Raw genomic sequence first — 25,856 nt, 5'->3', positions numbered from 1 at the left:
CAACACATTAATGGAAATATCAGTCCATTTGTTCCTATTATTGAATTCATGTTACCCAAAGCTTTAATCACTATAGCTAAGGAACACAGAGTGAAATTCTTTATAAATTATAATTTTTAAATTATAAAACCAGAACAACATATGAAACAATTGAATATTAGAAGGGTTAGTGTTCTACATTTAGGGCTAGATCCTGCTTTCAAGCAAATTAGATAGTTGTGGTGACTTCTAACAAAGACTCTTTGTTATGTGTGAAAACTATTTGGGGTTTTTTATTATTTTATTTTTATGTTTTATATTTGTTATTTATTATAAATTTATATTGTCTATTATTCTTGATTCCTTCTAAATGTGACTGATTTTGAATATTGACAACATTTTTTTTAGGCAAAGATGCTGCCTACACCATCTAAATTCCACTATATCTTCAACCTTCGAGACCTTTCTAGAATTTGGCAAGGAATGTTAACTATAAAGGCAGAAGAATGCAACAGCAGCACTGTCCTTCTAAGGCTTTTTAAACATGAATGTACCAGAGTAATTGCTGACAGGTATAATAAGTATAGCATTTTATATTTAGTAGGTTTAGCCACTTACTTCATTTATGCTCATGCATCCATAAAACTTCAGAATACAATAAAACTTATTAGGTCAGTATGAAAAATTTTGTCTTATTTTACATGAAGTCTGCATTGGGATATTATCCCAATAAATACTGTGCTATGTTCTGGTAGATTAACCCAGTAATTGGATGGACAACATCCAAGTGTGCACATATTATATTTTATAACCTACTTTTTTTTGGTACTTTGGCTACACTCAGCAAGTTACACTGTAGAAAAGATAATTGTATGGTGTCCTAAATTTTTATGCAAAGAATTATATAAAATTGCTTTGATCTCCTTACAGGAAAAAACCCAAACAAACCAGGATTGCATGCCTGTGGCTAAAAATTTGCCTATCTCCTCTAAATCTCTGTCAAAATATTCATAAAACAGATACAGCTATGAATGTTTTAGAGATCAGTATTATTTTTCCATTTATAGTGTCTGATTTTCTTGTGCAATTCTAAAGTAGGACTATAGCTACCACTAAAAACTTGACATATACCCACTACTACTGTGAATTATTATAATTAATATAATTTTTTCTTATTCTGATGTCCTGAGGAAGAGCCTTCATAATTTTTATTAAACTACTGTTTTATAATTAAAGCATTAAATGTTTACTCTCAAAAATAGGTATTCTTACTTTCTTGCATTTCATTTACTTTATAAGTCTATGACAAAGTGAAAGAAGTGAGAAATATCTTGCCATGGACACAAGAGGGCATATTACAGTGCTTTTGTTTTTAATTAGACCCAAAGATTTTGAATTGGAAAGTAATTAGGAGTTACCTTCCATGATCAGATTTTTTTCAAAATTCATCATAGCTGAAAAAGATTAAAATAGAATTTATCTATTTTAAGATGCTGACTACATAAATACAATCTGTTGTAGGTAATTCAACATGGTAGCAGGCAAGGTGAATACATAATGATTGCATTGTATTTAAGCAGAGTCAGGCTTAATAATATTATTCTAGTAACTTTTCAACATAAAGGCAAGAGCAAAGGTATAAAAGCATTATAAGCAGTTCCATCTCCATTTCTGAAATGTAAGAGGGAGAAAGGGAAATCCTTGTAAGTATATGTTGGTATGTGGACCTTAGCATGTACTCAGTGGAAACAGAAAAAAACAATATATGTGAAACTTAGTGTTGAACTGCATACTGCCAAAACTGGTGGATGAAACAACTGCCCTCCATTTCATGTAAATGTTGTAAACAATTCCAAATAAAACATAGACCATTGTCAAAAGACTTTGTTTACCATCCCTACCTGCATCTTCTAGAATCCCTCCTTTTCTTGCATAAGAGTTCTGAATCACTGACAGAGCCTGTCTCATTTTTGCCCACAAGGTGCATTAGCAAACCTGAGTTAAGAGCCAAGGAACATTTCTATTATGACCAGTTTCAATATCCCAAGAAGAACTCTAATCCTGCTCACTTTCTCCTCTCCCCTAACATACATATGCTAAGCTCAGCAAATGTATGCAGGAAATCGAAAAGGAAATCTTATTCTCAGTTGTCAAGAACATTAAAATGAAGGCCAGACTTTTCTGTTGACTTTAACAGTTATTATTATTGTAACCAGAGATAGCCAACTCAGTGTAAATCCACCACAAAGTCTTAAGAGTGCTGATATTTCTAACTGCCTGAAATATCACATATTATACAAACTTTTATATTGGCTGAAATATACATATAAATGCATTTATATGTACCACAGAGTGTTGTTGATATAAAAAGGGGAAAAATGTTTAATTTTAATTTGAAGTTAAGATCAGACCCACTGATGCACTGTACAGTGTATTAGTTTCTGATTTAAAGTTAGGAGTAATATCATTGACATTTACTGAAACGGTCTTTTATTTCTTTATTTGTTGTGGGGACTTTAAAAATGCATGAAAGATATGTATTTGCACAGATATGTTACAGATGCTAGAAAAAGGGAGAGAGAGAGTGTAGTCATGCAGTCCCTTCTTGCACACTGCTTTTAGATTTCCTAGTGGTTAGTATTATATTATAATGGCATCACAAAACCCCTCTAACAAGAATGAAATTTATAATGTATATCTAGGCTGTCTCTGTACCACAGCTCTTCAGTTCTTACTTGAAAACCCAGAGTACTGAGCTTTTCTATTTTCCTCTCAGTTGTATCACTGAAAAGAAAAAGAAATCAATAAATGAAAGTTGGGGCTTTTGTACTTTGACATCCATAGTTGGACTTCACTTTTTCTGGTGTCAGTGTTACTCTCAACTTTTATGCTTGTCAGTAACTGCTAATAGCATTCTTGATTGCTTCTCAGATAATCACAGACTGCTTTGACAGAGTAGTCAAAGGTCTGATCTGTATTAAAATCAGATTGAATCTATAAAGGGAAGCAAATAAAGTTGTTTAAACTCTGACACGTGGTCATTAGTATCTGTTTGCAGACTTTGTTTTATTACTCCCTCCAACCCCAACATATATTCCCCTCTGTTATTTATGGGTTTTGGTGTAAGGGAGGTTGAGAATGGAGTCAGGTTGGAGTGACATGTATTATCTTTCTTTCACTCTTCCTTGTCTCATTGCAGTTTCATAAACAGTGCTATAATAACATAATTTATGCTATTCTATTCCAGGTTAAGATTATAAGAGTTACTTAGCAATGGTTATTTGGGAAAGAATTCACCCCTTTTAATTCTTTCTCATCTGGAAAATTAAATGGTCTGTCATTGCCTGGTTCTAGGTGAAAGTTGCAAGTCAAATTATTTTTGGTTTATGTTTTATGTGACTGACATACTTTAGAAGTATGGAAGCATTTGATTTCTGTGAATGCTGCCTAATCTGTTTCTGTGACTACTGTCTATTATGTGTTGTTCTTTGAAATGTTGTGTTGGTTTTCTTTAGTATTTAATTACCTGTTTTTTCACTTGAATTTTTTTTTTAAATTTGTACTAATATATGATTTTTAGATTTAATACTCCTGAAGATACAGCCTGGTTTGATACAACTGTTGCTAAAACAATGGAGGAATGTGTGGATACAGATTTAACCAAAGTTCTTGAAGCTGAACCGTATTTTGTAGACTTTTTACGGGATGAGCCTGAAGCTACTGGTGAGGAACCAGAAGATGCAGAGCTTCAAGCACCAAAGGTTTATGAGGAGGTATTTCATTTTTCACATAAAATACTAGACACTGAAGTTTTCCTTTAATTTATAAGTATGTTATATTGCTGAACTCGTATAATACAGAAAATTTTGTTGAATGCCTACCACATTTTTTGTGAAAATATACCTTTATTTTTCTGGTTAATATGCAATAAATCATTTTACTGATGTTAGAATTAGTAATGCCATATAAATGTGGTTTATTCATTCTTATACCATGTGCTTTTTTTTTTCCCACCATTAGCAAAAAAATTTCTGCTTAAGCACATTTACAATCGTTACAATGAATTAGCAATGAATTCAATGAATTAGCAAGATAATACCATTACACATGGCCAATGTGTAAACTGAAGTTTGTGTTAAAATAGTGCAGTTTTAAAACTGAGAAGGGCGATACTGGTGTTGTTACTGAATTTGTTTGTTTGTTTTCAGATTCCAAGCTTTGAATTTCTTTGTAAGAAATTGCGGGCGTATCAGGGACAATACAATGAGAATATTAGAGGATCATTTCTTGATTTGGTGTTTTTCAAGGATGCAATGACACATCTTATTAAGGTTTTGTATTGTTACTTTTTTATTAGTTTAAATATCACAACAATGTTCCCGATTTAAGCAAGCTATGGTTAGGGAGCATGTTCTGGAAAGCTCCTCTTATCCCCAAACCTACTTGCCGTTTTTGCCTGGTCATTTTCAAGACCTAGGAAAGAGCTACAATCCTTTTACCTGTTTGCATGTTTTATAATAAATTCCTTATTTAATATATTTGTTTAAACTTCCACATATTCAGAGGTATGAAGATTTTCCTTGATAGGAAAGATGAGATCACAAAGAGTCACATTTATATTTTGTATATGGAACGATTTCAAAGGTATCTGTACCTGACAGGTGACCAAAACAACATGAGTTAGAATCTGACTGGGTGGGAGACATAAGAAGAAATATAAAACAATGCTACAGTAGAATCAGTATGTAGGGTAGAGTTTAGGGTAGTGTGTGGTTCTCAATTTACAATCATTTGTACCCCTATGCAGAAAGGAATATGTAAGAAAAGAGTTTATCTGAAGTCAGAATCTAACTCATGGGGGGAGGAAATAAAGTCAATGTATGAGATTTGTTTGAAGCACTGTGTCTCAGGTTTAAGAAGTTGTGTTAGCTATCTCAGGAATTACTTTGGATGACCTGTTTACTGAAAGACACTTAAAAATGGCTCTGAAACAAAACCAGATGGGGATGTTTTGTTCTTTTCTAGACTGATTTCAAATTAAGTAAGTGAGTGTTTGTTTTGCATTTAAACAGAAGTAAATGATTTTCTTTTCAAATATAGTTTGCGTGATACTAGGTGAATTTCAGAAGACTTTGAAAGTCTCTGACTCTCCATTTTTATTGGCAAGTTTTAATCCAAATATCTGTGATAGGCAGTTAGTGACAGCAGGGCTTCTTTGTACTAAAGGGACAATATATTTAGTCACCCTCATAATTTCATATCTAAACTTCTTTAATATAGTTATCTGGATAGGCTTAGAGGGACCTATGCATTAAACCAAAATTTCTTAGAAGTAAAAAATTATTATATTCCAAAGGCTTAATGTAGATGCCAATCTATTGCATTTTATGCGTAATTTACACGAGGACCAAAGCATAAGGAAGAATCTGAAAAGTAGTTGTGCACTAGCATATAATAAAACGAAAGAAGATACGAAGTATATAGAGGAGATGGGTGAAAAAGCAGTAAGATAGTAAATTTGTAATCCAGCTTTTTTATCAGAGAGACTTGGTAAGAAAACTATTACAAAGGAAATGTTGCAGGTAGATAAAATAGAAAGTAATACTAGAGGGTAGTTTAACTCTGTCCAAGTCTTTCAGACTCCTAAAACTAGTAATTTATTATGTTTGTTCTTCTAGTTTAAGTTTTTATTGATATTTCTAAATACATTCAGGATGATGCCTTCAACATAAAATGGAGCTCAAAATGTATTTATGTATTTAAATCCTATGTGTAACTGATCATAACCATTCTATATTATTACATGTTTCTTCTTCATTAGCTACACAAAATTCCCAAAGAATTTACAAATGTTCTTTTGAGAGGAAAAATTTTCAACAAGTATCCTTTTAATAATCTTTACACTGTAATACAGGAAATTAACTGTAAAGCATAATAAATTTTAAATTTTGCTAGTTAATATTTAAATTTATATTTATTAGTGATATTTTCATTCATTATTTTCTATATAGATTTCCCGGATTATCCGAACAGCGTATGGAAATGCTTTACTTGTTGGAGTTGGTGGTTCCGGAAAACAAAGTCTTGCAAAATTGGCCTCCTTCATTGCTGGTTATAAAATATTTCAGATCACTTTAACCAGGTAGGAAATGCAAGAAATATATAAATCACATTTATGTTATTATGGTGGGGGGTTGGGGTCTTTTTGGTGTTGTTATGTTGTTTGGTTGTTTGTTGGTTTTTTTTCCCCCAATAAATTCTTATCTGATTTGTATACAACACTGGATTTAGTTTGACTTGGAAAGGGTGGACAATGTGTTAGCTATTCCTGTGCCAAAATATGTGTTTTCACAAAGGATGTTTGCATTATTATTTATAAAATACTATATTCCAAAAAATAGCAGTATTATGAGTTGTTTTTAATTAAGAGGTAATATTCCTTATTGCTCCTAGATCCTATAATGTAACCAATCTGGCAGATGATCTAAAATTGTTGTATAGAACAGCTGGACTAGACGGACAAGGCATCACTTTTATTTTCACTGATAATGAAATTAAAGAGGAGTCATTTTTGGAATATGTAAATAATCTGCTGTCTTCAGGCGAGGTAAGAGTCCAATGTAGTTTGGAATCAGGAAATTGTAAAATTTGTTCTCACTACATTATTTATTTTGGTAATAAACTGTAGACTCAAGAATGATTAAAATATTTCAGCTTCTCAAATAGGGAATACTCTGGGTATGTAGTTCCTTTATCTCTATTTCATTGTAAACCAGGAGAACATAAAAGTAAATGATGATTCAGTGACCATTCCTAGTTTTTAATTGAGTTATCTAAACCTAATTCAAGGAAGAATCTGGTTTTTAGTCTAAACTGTGTATTTGCAGAGAGAGATATACAGATATAAAAAGAAAAATATTTTTAAATTCTATAATAATTATGTCCATGCAATTAATTTTCTTATCAATTTTTATTTTACAAAAAAGATTTCTAATTTATTTCCTCGGGATGAACTGGATGAAATCACCCAAGCATTAATAGCTGTGATGAAAAAAGAGATGCCTCGACATCCTCCTACCTTTGATAATCTCTATGAATATTTTTAACTCGAGCAAAGAGGAATTTGCATGTTGTCCTCTGCTTTTCTCCAGTAAGTTTTTTCTTTGTATCTCTTTTCCTTGCTTCCATTACTAAACTGTCCTATATGGTGGGAAGGGATTAGTAAAGTTTTATATTTTTAAGGAAGTTTCAAGATACATGAAAAGATTAATGAAATCCAGTTGTAATTGCTGAGATAATAAAAATAATAGTAAAGTTGTCAGAACTTAAAATCAAAATAGTTAAAAATTAAATAATTCCTTACACATTAAAGTATTTTTATTTTATTCCTCTTAAATATTCTTTTCTAATACACATCAATGAATGTGTCATTTTGAAATCCTTGCTTGTCACTTGAAAACAACATTTTATTGGAAATTAAAATAAAGTATTTGACATTTCAAAATATTAAACCCGTATACATTTGTCATGAACTTCTTCAAATTTCATAAAATACTGAATGTTGAAATTGTAACAAAATACCATTAGAAAAGAAAAAAAAAAATCATGGTGTTTTAAGCAGAATATCATCAAGACATATACTATTTAGTTTTTTGTGTGAATTAAACAGTTTGATTGACCTTAGATTAAGAGTCATATTGTCAATTAACACTGATACTCTCTTCAGGTTGGTGAGAAGTTCCGTGCACGTTCTTTGAAATTTCCCGGTCTGATATCAGGGTGCACCATGGATTGGTTCAGTCGATGGCCCAAGGAAGCTCTTGTAGCTGTATCCAATTATTTTCTTTCAGAATTTAATATGGTCTGCTCTCCATCAGTTAAAACAGAAATAGTGGAAACCATGGGTCTTTTCCATGATATAGTTTCAGAAAGCTGTGAAAATTATTTCCAAAGGTAATATTTTCTACAAATGCAATAATTCAACCCAAAAATGATGCTAATGATAGTGTTTTTTGAACTCATTTTGTTGTATGTATCAGTAAGTGTATTTTAAGACTAATAAAAAATTAATCTGCTATATCAATGTATCCTAAGAACATGAAAAAGAATTGCTATTATGTTGCAAAGTTTCTATCTTCATTCTCAGTATTCAACAATCTATAATATTGCTTATGTGGATAAAACAATGTAATTGGTACCAAGGATTTGCATTATGAAGAAGGTTTTGAATGAACTGAGACGATTTATATAATTTCCTCTTTCACTGAAATTAATCAAATGTACTTCTCAAAAATACATGCAAAGTTGATGTTGCCAATATTCTTTGATTTAGGTATCGACGAAGAGCTTATGTAACACCTAAATCCTATCTCTCTTTCATCAATGGCTACAAAGAAATTTATACTGAAAAGTTAGAGAGTATTAGTGAACAAGCTGAACGCATGCAAACTGGTAAGCGTATATTCCCATGTATGATCTCAAATGATCTCTTTTTTTTCATATTTTCACATTATACAAATTTCCCTCTGGATCTCTTGTCAGTTCCTGAAATCAGGACTTATCATTAGTCCTCTTTGAGATGGGGTTAAAGTCTGAGAACCTTGAAGATTTCAGAGCGTGGGTTCATTTTGGTTTTTTTGTATTCTTTCTGCAGTTTTTCTATTTCCAAAAATAATGCAAAAGTTGTAATGTAAGTAGCTTCATCACTGTCACAAATAGTTTTTAGTAGCCTTTGACATGTCATCACAAGTTTCCTATGTGGTCTTCAAAACAAAATGATCATATGCATGTGAACATGGACATGTATATGTTCCACTGCAGCATCTTTATATCACTGATGCTTAGAAAACCATGTCTTTCAGCTTATAGCAATACTCATACCAGTTCGAAAATATTCTGATTAGCTTCAGTTGCACAGATAAAATGTATTACAAAAGAACAAAAATACTGATCATTCCGGACTACAAATGTGCTCCACTGTTTACTGTATCCTAAAGAACATTCTCAAAAAATTTATTTAAAATTATTTAGCTACCATCTCACATATCCATCCTTTAATCCTTAGTCTTTCTTCATTTAGTGCTCAACAAGAATTAGAAGGTTAAAAAGATTAGCCATGACAATTGTTCCAGTTTTGTTAAAATATCCTGATATGGGATTTCAATTTAACATTGTTAAGCTCAGCTGAGATAATGTCGCTCTTTTTATCTCCTTGTTGAAATGTTTTTCCTGTATGTAAAGATGCCTGGGCCAATTCAAGATTCTTGTAAAATGGGAAAATTCTAAGAAATACCTCAATCAATTCTGATTTCTAGAAAAGTGTCAGGTGTGCCCTGAGCAGCTACTGCAAATGATCCATTTATTAACAGTCCATCAGAAATAACACAGTTTTGGTTATACTGACGTAGTGATAAACTGGTCCCAGCCCCTGTAACTGGGACACATGTCCTATGAGAAGCAGCTGAGGGAGCTGGGGTTGTTGAGTCTGGAGAAAAGGAGGCTCAGAGTAGAGGCTTATTCTCTTCTGCCATGTCTCAAGTAAAAGGATGAAGAGAAATGGTCTGAAGTTGTGCTAGGAGAGATGCAGATTAGAAATTAGAAAATATTTTTTCACTGAGAGTGGTTAGGCATTAGAATAAGTTGCCCAGGGAGGTGGTGGATTCACCCTCTTTGGAAGTGTTCAACAGGTGTCTGGACATGACACATGGGAATATGGTTTAGGGGTGATTATGGTAGTGCTGGGTTGGCAGTTGAACAAGATGATATTGAAGGTCTCTTCCAACCTTGATGATTCTGTGATTCTGAAGAATGACAGTAGCCTAATCATGAGGCAGCTGTTTCAGAAGGACAAGGGATGTGCTGGGAGAGACTGCGTGTGTGTGTGAAATGAGGTAGCACAAAATTGGTGAGCCATCACAGAGAAACATTGCACATCAAAAGTGTAAATGCAAGTGTATGCTGACTCAAACCTTTAGGGAGAGAGGGCAATAAGGGGAATTGCTTCCGGGCAACTTGCTATGATTTAAAGATTTAGTGGCAAAGTAAGAGGTGAGGAGAAGTTTCAGCATGCAATGTGGAGCTCAGGAATAGCCAAAATATCTTTGCACAAGTCTATGAGCAAGGGAGAAGAGAAAAAAAGAATCCTTGAATGCATGGGAGAGAATGAATATATAATAATTATAGAGGGACCAAGCTCATCTCTTCCTGGATGCTCTCAGGCACATGGTGTGATTCTTGGGGTGTCCTGTGCAGGGCCAGGAGTTGGACTCAATTCTACGACCTGTTAGGCTGAGTGGCCTCTATGGATGATTTCTTCAGAACATGTAAGAGCTATGAGACTGGCCCTAAGCACACATGTGCTTTTCTGCACTCTCTGTCACCAAGAGAGGATAAAATCAATATGCAGGAGCTGGAGATCATAATCTTGCTGTGATCTTTGGGTCCGCTTTTGACTTCGCTTCCTCCCACTTCTTTCTAGAACGAACTGCCTATTAGAAGGCAGTCATGGGTCCTTATGTCATTTCTGCATTTAATGACACAAATGAAGGAAGTATCATTTGGATTTTTGATTGTCCCGTGACTTTATAACACAACATATCCTTTACATAGCTCCCTCTTGTTTTGTTTTGTTTTGTTTTTTTTGTTTTGTTTTGTTTTGTTTTTAAAAAGTCTATATGAGCATAAGCATATTTTATTGCAGGTCATATCCCAGCCATAAAACTTTAGGTACTGTTTATAGCTACAACAAACAAAAACTAAGTATTATGGATTTCTCTTCTGGAGAATTAGGGTTGCTTATAATAATTTTGTGCCTGTGAAACAGTTTATATCCATAGGACATAAATAGACACAATACAAAATGTAGGCACAATCATGATAGTATGACTGCTTACAAAGACTTTCTCTCCTTTACATAAATTAAATGAGACAGAGATTTAAATCTACCTAAAGCTAAATGAGAACACAAGATACAAGGCACGTGAGATCTGGAGCTAGATTGTATTATCTAACTAGGAAAAAAAGATGTTGCAATTTTTCTGAATTTTATCTTTTTCTTAATAGGTCTTTCTAAGCTAATGGAGGCCAGTGAATCTGTTGCTAAACTCTCTAAGGACTTGGCTATTAAGGAGAAGGAACTGGCTGTGACATCTGCTAAGGCAGATAAAGTAAGTACTTGAGTGTTAAGTAGCAGCAGAATATACAGTGGGGGAAAAATGCTATTGCATAATTTTCTCATAATTTGCATAATCCAAAAAATTTGCCTTGTTGTCTAAAATGAGGCTTCAGTCCTATCGTTGTCACATGTTGATTCAGCATTTGCTTCTGAAAGTGAGGCACTTTAAGGCTGCCTCACCTCACTCAACCAACGGAGGTTGAGTGCTTTCCTTGTTCTTCTACCATTTCTTACCCACCCACTTATTTAAGTATCAGGTTTCATTTTTTCCATGGCTTGTTCTGTGTGTGTGTGTGTGTGTGTGTGTGTGTGTGCTTGATTGACGTTTGTTAAATTTGGGGTTATATGTGCACTTACTAGCAGATAAGGAGTTAACATGATAATGGTCTTTACTATTTCAAAATTCCTTAGAAAAATGTTCAGCACACTTCAGTTTCAGATTCTGTCTATTCCATTAACAAGGTGTCTGTGTGTTCATGGGATTTGTGGTCTGGTAGAAATCTGGTTGCCAAAATTATTCTCTGGAAAGGTGTGCTAGGGAATGGATTAATATAGACCTTATGTTTTCTGGATGACACCATAATGCTATGATGGTGCATATTTAATATGGAGAGCAAACTTTTGGCTGGGGATTGCTGAGGGACTGCCTGCACTCCTTAAGACCTTTAATCTCTTAAGAGAGAAATGCATAGCAGAAAGGGATGAAATTAAATTTCTCACTTTCAATTTTTATTCCTTAGTTATATGATACCATATATATAGTTAGCTATAGTTAGTTAGGGTTAGCTTTACATTTTCAATAGCTGTTACATACCTGTTCTATTTTTTGACTGATAATCACTTGTTCCACCATTTTGATTTATGCTTTTTTTTGTGTTTATTATCAATTCCAGGTACTGGAAGAAGTCAAAGAAAGTGCTGAAGCTGCATCTAAAGTAAAACAGGAAGTCCAGGGTGTCAAAGATAAAGCACAAAAAATCGTAGATGCAATTGATTTGGAAAAACAGGAAGCAGAGAAAAAACTGGAGGCAGCTAAGCCAGCATTAGAAGCAGCAGAAGAAGCACTGAAAGTGAATAAAATACATTTTTATTAGTATAGTATTATTTACATCACCCATGAAAGGCTGAAGCCACCAACATACATTTGTCACTTGGTTTTGACTGCTGTCACCAGCTCTCCATTGTTGGTGGACATGTCTCTCATGAATATTTATGGCACTCACATTGTACCTTAAACACATAGAGACTATTTTATATTATTTTTTTACTTCCACTCTAATAATTGATCATTATGAAGGTGTACATCTTTCCAAAAGCCACAGATGCCTTTAGAATATCTGTTATTCTGAGTTCAAGAGAATACTTGTGCTAACAGAATGTTTTTAATTTACACTTAGGTAGTTTTTATGTGTCTTTTAAGACAAATAAATAACTGTCTCTTCACAAAAAACCCACATTTTATTTTGAGAGAAACAGGAAACAAAGGGTATTCAGGGCCATCAGAATCAGGGTTCAGAAATTTGGACGCATTGCTGTGGTACATAATTTCATTATTCTGCACTGAAAAAATTAAACAGTAAAGAACTCTGGAATCAGAAATCAATGATGTGTTATATTCTTAAGGCCTTCTGTTCCAGTTACCAGAATTTATGTGACAGAAATAATTGGGTGGAAAAAGCAAAAAAAAGGAGCATTTTTTGCTCTTACACTGTCATTTAGATAATGAGATAAATGAAACTTCCAAAAATGGTCACAAAATTCACTTATAAAATGTGTGGACTTATAGAATGGTTTCTGTAATGTGTCTGTAACTACTACTTCTAGACAGGTAGTGGTATGCTTGTATTTTTAGACACAAATTATTATATCTATTTTGAAGTTTTTAATAATTTATTAATTTTTTAATGATTAAACTAAGCAAAGTATGACAGTGATGCTTCTAGAAAATGAAGTTAAAAATGGTATCTCATACTTAAAATAATTTAAAACTCAATACAAGCAAATCCATCTCAGAATAAATGATGATACTTAATGCTAAAAAATTTGAAATACTATTCTATCAAGGAAACTGATTTTAATTAAGTCCTATACAGTTTTACAATATACTTTTCTTCAAACGCTTAAACTGACATGTTAATGCTGCTGTATGTAAACTTTATTTTTGACCTATTTCTTCAGTATTGGGAAGATATTCTTGTCTACTATTCATTACAATTGTTAAAGTTTCATGAATCTATGAAGTTTATTAAACTAAACCAAGTTTCTCCCTTTTTTTGGTATGTACTTAGTACAAAGTTACCTCAGAGAAAAGCATGACAAACAAACATTAAAATCAAGATATTGAATGAGAAAATAGAATAATAAATAGAATTGATGAAGTATTCTGTTACATCTTCAAATAGACTATCAAACCAGAGGATATTGCTACTGTTCGAAAACTTGCAAAACCTCCTCACCTGATTATGAGGATCATGGACTGTTGTCTGCTGCTATTCCAAAAGAAACTGGATCCAGTTACCCTGGATCCAGAAAAGCCTTGCTGCAAGCCGTCATGGGCAGAATCATTAAAAGTAAGTAGAGTTTTCAAACAGTGTTTCCTAAACATCAGAAATAGCAATTTGCATATTAGCAAACTTATGCTGTTTACCAAAAACATGACAGAATTTTGTAAAAAGGCAAACATATCATTTTAAGATGGACATAGCATATAGAGGAAGTTTATCTGGTAAAAATAGCAGATGAATTGCTTCGAGACTTTGCAGTAGGAGCTTTAGAGTTTCTTTACCCTGTTCCTGGCACATGGCCTGATAGCAAATAAATCCAACAGTCATGCTAACCATACATGAGCTAAAGACATTCTGGAAAAACCCTTTCTCTTTGAGAATTTGTAGCTTCAATTTAAAGTCTTTTCTGAGCCTCTCAATCTCCTTTTTTTGTTTTAAAGATTAATTAAATGACTAAGAGATGTTCTGCGTTTCAGTATTCCTGGCTGAAGTTCCTTAGTCAGGCAACCTCTTTTCCTCCCAGACTTTGATCTTCTCTCAGGATGCACCTTGATTTCCATGGCTTCTCTTGCCATTCTTTAAATTCTGTTCTCTATGTCTATTAGTGTACTAATATGCCAATATTATTACCTTGATATTTTTTCACTCAAATGATGAAAAATTATGTATTTTGGATACAAATCGTGCTCTTGCTTTTTATTTAGGCTTTTACAGTAATTAAGAAATCATCAAAACCTTTTGCTTCCCACTGACATAATAAAGTGAGTTAAGCAGTGGTTCCACGAATTGTCTTTAAAATGCTTAAACACTTGTTAGAAAAAAGTTAAACCCAATGATTTCACTTTTCAGAATTTAAATCCCATTTGCAACTGCATAGGCATTTTTTTGCATTCTTCAGGTAAGTTGCAAATATATCCCTGAGGCTTTATTTTGGTTTGTTTGTTTGTTTGTTTGTTTTTTAATTAGATGATGTTTCTTAAATGCTTTTAAAATGGCAACACAGAAATATAGAAGATGGAAAGTACATCTATAACTTTCAAACCCAGTTACTGGAGTATAATTGCTTTAAACTCTAAAATAATCAGAAGTGTGTGGGAGGATTTACAATTGAATAACAGAGTTATAATATTTACTATATGAATTACCTCGATTTACAGAAGAATTTTGTAGTCACCTGTGAACAAGATTTTGAATGTAAAATGTGTAAATAGCTCATAAATTGTTGGATTTTGCAGCTTATGAGTGGCCCATTCTTGAGCAATCTACAGAACTTCGCTAGGGATACCATCAATGATGAGACAGTAGAATTAGTTCAGCCTTACTTTGAAATGGAAGATTATACACTGATGCACGGTAAAAAGGTGTGTGGCAATGTGGCAGGACTCCTCTCTTGGACACAAGCCATGGTGGTATTTTATGGTGTTAACAGAGAAGTCCTACCTCTTAAGGTAATACAACATCTCTCGCTTTCTGTTTGCTTACCATGTAATTTAGTTTAATTTAATAGGATTCTACAAATATATATATAGAGAGAGATAACTTTATTTAGACATAATAGCCTGTGATGTTAGTGGCTAAAGATGATAACAGCAGAAAAAACCTGTCTTCTCTTCTTGATTCTAGACAGAGGGTAGAACAAAAAATTAGCCTAGATTAAATTTATGTGCTATGGTTTACTGTGTTCTGGGAAAAGGTGTTCACAGTCTTTCTTTTTATAATGTTATAATTACTTTATAATTGTTTTCAAAAGGTTGTACCAGGATCTTCATTCCTTCTCTAAAGAGTCCTGCAAACAGAGGTTTGCAGCTATTTTACTTTCTTTGCTTTCACACAATAACTTAAAGGCAGTGGAGGACTGATATCTTGCTCAAATATTGGTTTTCTAAAGAGATTCAGGTCTCACATCAATATAGGAGCTATGTTGCAATAGTAGGAAGCAAATTGAGTAGAACATTTTTAAGAATACCTTTACTTTAGTGTGAGTGATTTTTTTCATGTTTATGAAACTCGAAGGCAGTGACTTCTGGTTCTAAACAAAGTATTTATTCCCTAAATTTAACACACTTTAAAAATGAAGCAACAGTAATACAGATGAATGATTCAAAAATGATTTCATCAATTTCCTGTGGTTACTGTAAATATGATTTTAGGAACAGTGGGAAGATTAACTGTTTTAGGACTATTATTTTCTAGTGGTTAAAACCAATATTGTTATATGATAAAGGACCAATCTCCTGTTGTGACTGCTGACAAATAAAAAAGAAAATAAAATATGTAGTCAAGCAAGAAGATTGAGTGATTGTTCCTCTAGTCTAATCAATATGTACAGATAGAAACCTTACCTTCTTAACCAGCTTATTGAAATGTAAATTTTTCTAAAGGAATATTGACAATATATAGTAGGAACTCTGTTACTATTTATTGCTATTAAAGTAGGAACTCTATTGCTATTTAACAAAAAACCTTATCTGCAGTAACTATGATACAGTCTTCAGATTAAATGTTTTTGATATTTATATAAAAGTTGCTTTGATGTATTATTGTCTTATTATTACCAACTAAGCAGGCTTAAATATTAAGTTCATTGATTTATATTCAAATCTTATACGATTGCTGTTTAAATATTTCTTCTCTGTGCAGGCTAATGTGGCAAAACAGGAAGGTCGCCTGAAAATAGCTAATGCAGAAAAAGAAAAGGCTCAGGCAGAATTAGATGAAAAGCAAGCTGAACTGGATAAAGTGCAGGCAAAGTTTGATGCAGCAATGAAGGAGAAAATGGTGAGATAAAAGTATTTTAGTCTTATGAAAAATACTTGCATACAATACTGTCATGTAATCAGGATTTGCTGCAAACACACTTTCACCTGCTACCTTGAATAGCATGGATGAGATTCAGGTATAAAAGTGAGAGATTGAAATCTATATTCTCTCCTATTCCCTTATTTCTGTGAATAGGAGCATGTTACACAATAGATGTCCTAAGAGTTGTCATGAATGAGTTTTAAATAAATGAAAGAGCAATAATAAATATAAGAGAATGAAAAAATATAAAGTAACTCTTAAGTTTTGCATTTTATGATTAATTTATGTACAACATATTTTCAATTTTAGGACTTGGAGAATGATGCAGAAACATGCAAAAGAAAGATGCAAGCAGCCTCTGCACTAATTGATGGACTGAGTGGAGAGAAAGTTAGGTGGACTCAGCAAAGCAAGGAATTTAAAGCTCAGATTAAAAGGTATCAAATTACAGAAAAAAAAAAAAAACATGTAAAAACTGAAGTACTAGTAAGCAATTTAGTAGCTTTAGTAGTCGTACTTAATTTTCTTCCTAGGAATCTTAATACAGCAACACAATCAAATGAACTATCCTGAAATATGAATTTTCCTCCCATAAGTGAATACATGAGTGTTGAGTGCTTGTATTTCTGATTTTGGAATTTACTTCCTAAGAGGTTATTACTCGTACTGTTATGTGCCTGTATTAAGCTGCTTCTCCAGCCCCCTAGTACTGCACCTTGTTCCAATATCGAGTGAAACCTTCAGATAGGCTCATCTTCTGTAGAACACTTGTATAACCAAAAATTTCTTGTGGGGAAGTTGGGCATTTCTGGTGAGGTGTACTCATTATAATAGAATTAAGTTTGTATCCTTGATAAGTATTGTGTTGCATATGTATTTTATATATGCATAGATTTTATATATTTTTAAGAAATAAACAATTTTCTTGCTTCAGTTGTGAAAGAAGAAATAGTTGTCATCAGGGTTTTATTGTTTTGTAGTGTTTTGCCACAGAAACACAAACTGTTTATTTGTTTGAAATCTTCTTATATTTCAAAAGCTAGTTTTCTAAATCAATAGCAATTAAATCGGTAAATCACCTTTTAATTATGATTTTCTTCCTTTTCTAGACTTGTGGGAGATATACTGCTCTGCACAGGCTTTCTTTCATACTGTGGACCTTTTAATCAAGACTTCAGGAATCTTTTGCTTAAAGATTTATGGGAAGCAGAGTTGAGAGCTCATAAAATCCCCTTTTCTGAAGATTTGAACATCATTTCTATGTTGGTAGACCAACCAACAGTAAGTTCTTGGTGCTTGAAGGGTTTAATTTGAATTTCTGTTAGCATATTCTGTGAGTGTTAGCAGGCGTTATGCTTGCTTAGAGCAGAACTATAATCTCCAAGATTCTCAGTATTGCTGTGCTATGTAGTTCCAAATGCTCCTTTCACTAAACATTGAAGTATTGAGCCATGGGCTAGGTAGATAAGAAAGTTATAAACAGGTGATGTATACAATTAGACAATTCCCAGAAAGCACACTTCTGAGTATCTTTTTTGAGCCCATCACCACAGCTATAGATATCTTGTTGTGTTTTAACCCCCGTCAGCATCTGAGTACCACTGGAAAATAAAATAAACTTGGGCTGAGACAAGATAAATTTAATGATTGAAAAAAATAATTTTGATGTTGATATAATAATAATAATAATGATAATAATGGAACCCAAGAGAAACAAGCGATGCACAATAGAATTTCTCACCACCTGCTGACTAATCTCTGGCCCATCCCCAAACCCACAATCTTCTGGGTAATTCCCTCAGTGAGCATGTTATTCTATGGTATGGAATATACCTTTGGCCAGTTTGAGTCAGCTGTCCTAGCCATGCTCCCTCCCAGTTTTTTGTGCACCTCCTCACTAATAGAACATGAGATGCTGAAAAGTCCTTGATTTAGGGTAAGCACTACTGAGCAACAGCCAAAATATCAGTATTATCAACATTATTATCATACTAAATCAGGAAAAAACCAGCACTGTACCATCTAATAGGAATAGATTGAACTCTGTCTCAGCCAAAACCAGGGTACTTCTAAAACAGTGGACTTGGTTATAATTTAAAAAAAGAATGCATAAAGTCTTTTCATTTCATGTGAATGTATGAGAAATCAAACAGAGAGCAATGCTAGAATCTTAAAATTTCCTTCCGTAAATATTAATCCCCAAAAGCTCTCTTAGCCTGGTTTTCTCTTAATTAATCCCAATGTTTAATTTGTCTGTCAAGCTGTCTTTTGACATCTTTACACTTATTAAAATATGGTTTTTATGATTCTATGTAGTTAAAAAGATTGATAAAAATAAATTCCTGGAAGTATTTTTACGTCTACTTTAATTTTTCAGCAACTTTAAATATGCATCTCCTCTTACTTGATGTCCCTGTTCTTGGAACAATTGTAAATGAAGGATAATTCAAGTGATATTTTATTCCAAACTACCTTTTTTTTTTTTTTTTTTTTTACTTTGGTCTTTAGATTAGTGAGTGGAATCTTCAAGGACTACCTGGAGATCATCTCTCAATTCAGAATGGTATCATTGTCACTAAGGCATCTAGATACCCGCTTTTGGTAGACCCACAAACTCAAGGAAAAACATGGGTTAAAAATAAAGAACAGGATAATGAATTGCAGGTAAACAGGATTTCAAAGAAATAACGTACTGTATTGTAGTCCTTCAAACATTATTACTTTAGAGGAGGTTTTCATTTGAGTCAGTGTAATCTGATGTAATTTTGATTTGTATGGAGACTGATAATTATATAGATGCATCAGCAGGAAATTTGACAAGAGCTGTAAATCGCACTCAAGGATGTGAAAAAGACCATATAACTGGTATAAAATCTATCAAGAAGAATAAAAGAGAATGAAGTAGCCTTTTGTTTAAAATTCGTAAGTATGTTCCCTACACAAAAGAGGGCAAAGACGTGGTAAATACAGCAAAATAGTATAAGATGAAATTAATAAATGAGAGTAAACTGGGCAACTAGTAGTAACATTACACACAATGGCAAGATAAGCTACAGCTCTGAGAATGTAAGCAAAGAACTTCAACTGATGCAGTCCAGAGTTTAGAACCTGAGAGGTTGTTCGTATGTGAAGTTATTGCTACAGAAAGAACTTGAGGACAACCAGCTGAAACCAAACTCAAGAAAAATTAACCTGTCCTAACATTACTGTAATCTTTGTTGCTCTTTTATAGCTTAAGCCCAGAAGGTAAAATGTCTGCTCATGAAGTATAATACAAAGATGTTCATGTGTCACTTGCATGTGTCATTTGCATTACAAATTAATTTTCCCAAATGATGTAGCATGGGGAAAGGAATCTGGATTTTAAAACCCTTAGCCTAAATGTTGCAAAAAATCTTATGTCCTGAATATCAATACATTTTGGAGGATTTAGCATTATTTAATTATATATAGTTTATTTATGCATGCATGGTTTTAATGATTCCATACATTATGAATCCCATTTCGTGAAATCTCAGTCTGGGTTCAAACTGTTGTAACAGCGATTCAATTGTTAGACTGAATTCAGATTTTCAGAAAGAATTTCTCAACACTTCAAAGCTAAAATTAGAAAGTCTAGTCCTCAGGACATAGTACAGAAAATTAAAGATTAGGTGTCTCTAATTTCAAAAGTATACATAACATCTTCAATATACAAAAAGCTCTACCAGTTTTATTTGATACATTATTGCTCTCACAATGAAGTTTTGAGGATTCGATTACAGCCAACCTTTTTATGATACTTTTCATTGTGCACACAAGAAGTATTTCTGCATAAACTGCTGCATGGTCAACATTTATATTATTTTTTCTTTAAATACAACTAACAGAAACAATGGAAACTTTCAGGAAATGTTTTTGCCCTTACACCAATTTATAATTTACTTTTTGAGGTAACAACTCTGAATGACAAGTATTTCCGACAGCACCTGGAAGACAGTCTTTCACTGGGTCGATCACTCCTGATTGAAGACATAGAAGAAGAGCTGGATCCAGTCCTTGATAATGTATTAGAAAAGAATTTCATGAAATCTGGATCTGCATTTAAGGTTAGTAATCAGACAAAAGAAGTGGAATAAGTAGTTTTGTGACAAATTATATTTTACCATTATTCCAAACCCCTGCTGAATCAGGTAGACTTTGTATTCAGTAAAGAAGTGTAAAGAATCAAACAGAATAAAATATAAGAGACAGCACCTCAGCTGTGTAGTAAGTTGATGAGTCTAAAATTTGAGTTTAAGTGCTAAAATTATCACTGAAGATTCCAAACTGGAACCAATTATTTTTATCCTATTGAATGCTTAAAATAATTTCTATTGATTTTCACCCTTTAACAGAATTTATAGAATTGAAAAGATCTCTTCCTAGTGCAAAGCACTGATTGTGGCAACTGCAAAAATCTTTAATCAGTTTTAAGCTGTTTTCTGATGGAACAAGCCAAAAACCATAAAGATTTATTCATAATTTTTATTCCCAGCCTTGAAAAATCATGAGTCTTTCTGATCTTCAATAGATAAAAAATGTCTCCCAAATCTTAACAACAGGCCCCCTTCAAACATTCTGAAATAAAATGAATGCACATACTGTATATTTCCAAATAATGTATTGTAATGTATGTGTGTGTATATATATATAATGTCCATATATGTATAATAATGTAAATTATTTTAATCTAATAATCTTAATTAAGTGCCTGGGATATGAGAGAGATGGTAGACCAGATTGCTGATAATAATGAAAGTAAAATGGTGGCTATTTTTGTGCAGTGTTTTTACTTTGAATGTCAGTGCAAATATGCTTAAGAGAGTGGTTTGGTCCTACTCCTTCGTAAACCAGGTAGTTTAATGGCCTTGGAGGCTCATATGTTGGAGCTGCCTATGTCCTCCCACCACCCCATGGCAGTGGAGTTGGAATTAGATGATCTTTTCCAACAGTAACAATTCTATGATTCATGTTATGATATACAGCAATCAGATTTCCTTGTGCACATGCAGCTTTCAAGTTAGACTGCTGTTTTGGATTATCTTAATTCTGTAAAAATTTCTTTGGTAAAAATTTTGAATATATTTTGAATTCCTTTGGAAATATTCTTTGAGGTCTGCTTAATCTTAATAAAGATAGAATTTATCTCCAATAATTTATGTGCCGTTGTTGGATCACGTAATTCCTATTTTTCCTTGAACACAATGATTTCTGCAAAGGTCAGCAGTTTCTACCATCTTAATTTGAGGTGTAATTGGAAGCCCAAAGCCTAAACCACATGGTTCTGAAGCTGTTAATCAGAACTCTGTGGAAGTAATTCCTATATTTAGCTAGAAGGGAATGCTGCATTTATACTATACTCTATATTTGGTCATTGTCTGATGTTTTCATGACAAATTTGAATTGTAAAGTAAAATTCTTCTCTTTGGCATTTCAAATGAGGCTAATTTTTTTTTCTTGTCAATATTACTCTGTTTAATAAAACTATTTTTCCTCTGTTTAATATTATTTGAACTTACTCCACAGGTGAGAGTTGGTGATAAGGAAGTAGATGTTATGAATTCGTTTAGACTGTACATTACTACAAAGCTACCTAATCCTTCTTTCACGCCTGAAATTAATGCAAAAACATCAATTATTGATTTTACTGTTACAATGAAAGGACTTGAGAATCAGTTACTGAGAAGAGTAATACTTACTGAAAAACAGGTAAGTTAACAGTACACATAAACTATAGTGATCCTTAATTTTATTCTTTTTTTTTTTTCAGTCAACAGGTTTTGGTATGTAGGGAAGACAAAATGTTCATATGAGTAAAAGATATCAGCCATTTTCTAAAATTTTCAGATTCAGTATAGACATTTCCAGAAAACAAAAATACATCTGGAGGCTCATCTACATATGACTGTTGGTATGACACAAACAATTAAATACAAGTATTTGGCATGGATAAGATATGTCATAAGACACCAAGTAAGCACTGCTTAAAAAAAATTGTTGTTAAAGCTGCATTTTAGATACCCACAAAAAAGATAAATGCTCATTTCATGACTGGAACCAACTCTTCACTTGTATCTTCAATCAGAGTTCATGAACTTGAAAAATCAGAACTGAATTTTAAGTATCTCTCATAGTTGCAGTCCATAAAGTGTCATGCCATTTTCTTGGTTTTTAATAATAGGAACTAGAGGCAGAACGAATTAAACTCATGGAAGATGTAACTTCTAATAAGAGGAAGATGAAAGAACTGGAAGACAATCTTCTTTACAAACTAAGTGCAACCAAAGGTACTGTATCAAAGGGATTATCCAGATTAGGCAGATTAAACTGTTTCACACTAGAACCTTTCCATACAGAAATTGATTTATCCATTCAAGATACAGTAAGAGAATATCCAATGGTAGGAGAATGAGGAATATGAGGGATTTGATACTATAGCATGCCGCTATATATAATTCTAGACACTTAAGTTTAACATGTAAACAAGTTTTGTGAAATAAATCCATTTTTGAGAGCTTTCTGCCCCTTTAAATGACATAAGGTATCTGACTGTGGGCAAACCCTTAACCCACTGAGAATGCAAAGTAAAGTGGGCTAATTTAAAATGGTGTTGAAAGTCTTTCACAGTACATTAGGAGCCTGAACATTATCCATTACTATCTCAAGTGGAAAAAGAATCTGGTAACAGTAAATTGATCAGTAACTGCTGGAGATGCCTGAATACTGTTGAGTGACCGTTTCCTTTAGGACCCTAAGTCTTCTTTACTTTGAGTGTGCCAGTGAATAGACTTCAAAATAATTGAAGTACTGTGTATGAGTATGTATTTTATGTTCTTAAGATAGCTGACTTCTCTGGCACATGTTGCAAAGCTGTCAGCATAAATACATTTGAAATATTTTGAATATACTTGTTTAATATGTTGAATATAAAAATAATTTTTATCATTACATATCCTGTTTGATCTCAGTTTTAAAAGCTTTCTGTAATACAGTAACTAACTTCTATTTGTTATTAATATTTCCTGTAATTTGGCCCTTTGTTTTATATATATTTGAAATGAAAAAATTATTATAAAAATGTCCTAAACATCCATTATTTTACTTTTTAGGTTCACTAGTAGATGATGAGTCCTTAATTGGTGTTCTGCAAACAACTAAGCAAACAGCTGCTGAAATAGCTGATAAGTTGTCTGTGGCAGCAGAAACGGAAGTGAAGATTAACACTGCGCAGGAGGAATATCGACCTGTCGCTACACGTGGAAGCATTCTTTATTTTCTTCTTACAGCAATGAGCATGGTCAATAACATGTATCAGACTTCACTGGCTCAGTTCTTGAAGCTATTTGATCAATCCATAGCCAAGTAGGAAGACACAGATTTTTTTCCTACTATTCAGATGTTCGCCTTTTCCATGTATTTGCTGCCATTAACATGGCTTTCTCTGTGCTTTGTTTTCATGATTCAGATCTAAGAAGTCTCCTGTACCTCAGAAAAGAATCTCAAATATTATTGAACATCTTACTTTTGAAATTCATGCGTACTCAGTTAGAGGCTTGCATGAGAACCACAAATTCCTCTTTACTCTCCTCCTGGCATTAAAAATTGATCTTGAGAGAGGACACGTGGAAAACAGAGAGTTCCAAACACTCATTAGAGGTAAGTTTTAAAAATTATGTTATGTGTAGAGATAATTCAACTTTTTTATCTTTTATGCCGTTTCAAAGTATGATTTTTTTTTTTGGCTATATTGTTTCTCCCAACAGTTCTGTGGGAACTGCCTCTGTCCTTACACCTCCTGTGGTCCTGTAAAGATAGATGCAGTTCTCTGTCTCTCTGTCTCACTTCTACCTCTGCCATTTACCCAGTCTGTGTTCTATCTTGAGATCAAGACGATAATTCTGGTTTTCTCCATCAACTAACTTATTGTATATTTTTCTATTATATTTGTATCCCTATTTTTATAAATTAGGTGGCCCTTTTTGATCCTTTGCTTCTCTGCTTTGATGGAGCTGAATAAAGCTATCTTTTAAGTTGCCAGAATTGTTCCATGTAAAGTTGAGGACGTGCTGCAAACAGTCTTTTATCAGTTTCAGCTTGAGCTTTCTCTGACTTTTACCAACCACCTAACACTGACTTTTAGAGAACATAAGGTGTTTCTGTGGCCCAGCTGGCCAGGTCTGCCTCCTCTGTACTCTATGGGTTTGTGCCTCTCCTGTAAAAATGTGATCAGGGTTGCTTATGTGGAGGTCTATCTGAAACCTGTATGAATTTTACAGTGTTCAAATGAAACTTGCAAAGGTCTAATGTCAAAGTAGTGAACCTAGATTTGAAGATAATTATCTGTCTTTAAGCAATCAAGTGGATAGGAAACAAGCTTAAATTCACTTGCTATTTTACCTTTCAGTTTGTCATAATGGTTTTATCCTTTGAGAATGGCATCCAGCTATCAGTTTACCACTGACGTCAGGCATGCTTGAAAATTTTTTCAAAATTAAGGGCCTGCTTTAGTGAGGCATTAGGCAAGGAATCATATTTCTTGGCTTCTCAGCTCATGGATTCTGCTTTTCCAGAGGAAAACATACCTTGGACATCTGAAGCAAAATGTGATCACCCCTTTTTAACTGATGAGAATCTGTAATAAAAATACTTTTAGCAATTTTTGTCTAGAACATGGAATTGCAGTTTCCTGCCAAGCTTTGGCATAGGTGATTTGATAGTAAGAAGTTTTCCTGGTATATAAAATGACACCAAAATAGCATCATATTTTCTTTAATTATTCACATTCTATTAAATAAGATTGGGAAGTGGGCAGACACCCAGCCAATTTGTCCTGGACTCTTAGATATCTTATGCGAATGAATGAATTCTTCAATTTTCCTCTTTGGATGAACAGTTCTTTGTGCAAAATGAACACCATGTTACCAAACAGCAGCTGAAGAAAGGATTTATTTGGAAAATCAATCTCTATTCCTCTTCTTTCCATTTCTTTTCCAGGAGCTTTCATTGCTTATTATCAGCGGATGTCTCAGTGAAATAAGCATTGCTATTTGAAATGGAAAAGTCTCTAAAACACACTGTTCAGCCAGTCTCAGGAAATTATCAACTTTTAAGTCTTTCATTCTGCTAAAGTACATGAATTGAATTTCATTCTATGTACTGTGTTCCATCACAGATGCATCCTGAATATTCTAATGCTACACCTTGAAGGCAAATTTAAGTCAGCAAAACTAAAAAGCAGATCCCCAAATTATAGGAAAATAGCTTCCCAAGATAATGGCATAGAATTTTTATTAAAGCTTTAGGAAGGAACAAAATCCAAAGACATGATAATATCTAAGGAGTTAATTGACAATTTTGTAGATATCTTGACACTTAGA

The 25,856-nt window shown here is 33.3% G+C and overlaps 1 protein-coding gene across 1 annotated transcript in view; it reads left to right on the top strand.

Moving 5' to 3' along the window:
- Nucleotides 1-25,856, top strand: part of DNAH8 (dynein axonemal heavy chain 8) — a 123,687-nt gene that overhangs the window by 74,021 nt on the left and 23,810 nt on the right. The window contains 22 exon segments of the mRNA XM_050316240.1: nt 388-551; nt 3,560-3,752; nt 4,188-4,310; nt 5,991-6,121; nt 6,433-6,586; nt 6,966-7,080; nt 7,083-7,129; nt 7,706-7,932; nt 8,312-8,430; nt 11,041-11,144; nt 12,046-12,222; nt 13,555-13,722; nt 14,892-15,104; nt 16,297-16,434; nt 16,768-16,895; nt 17,568-17,739; nt 18,967-19,122; nt 20,391-20,546; nt 22,006-22,188; nt 22,661-22,766; nt 23,589-23,841; nt 23,945-24,135. Coding sequence (XP_050172197.1) covers nt 388-551; nt 3,560-3,752; nt 4,188-4,310; nt 5,991-6,121; nt 6,433-6,586; nt 6,966-7,080; nt 7,083-7,129; nt 7,706-7,932; nt 8,312-8,430; nt 11,041-11,144; nt 12,046-12,222; nt 13,555-13,722; nt 14,892-15,104; nt 16,297-16,434; nt 16,768-16,895; nt 17,568-17,739; nt 18,967-19,122; nt 20,391-20,546; nt 22,006-22,188; nt 22,661-22,766; nt 23,589-23,841; nt 23,945-24,135 — 3,418 coding nt within the window.

The sequence above is a fragment of the Myiozetetes cayanensis genome, unplaced genomic scaffold (assembly GCF_022539395.1).
Source record: "Myiozetetes cayanensis isolate MyiCay16 unplaced genomic scaffold, myiCay2020 scf2-11, whole genome shotgun sequence".
NCBI classification, from domain to species: domain Eukaryota; kingdom Metazoa; phylum Chordata; class Aves; order Passeriformes; family Tyrannidae; genus Myiozetetes; species Myiozetetes cayanensis.
This window is presented reverse-complemented; position numbering and strand designations above follow the sequence as displayed.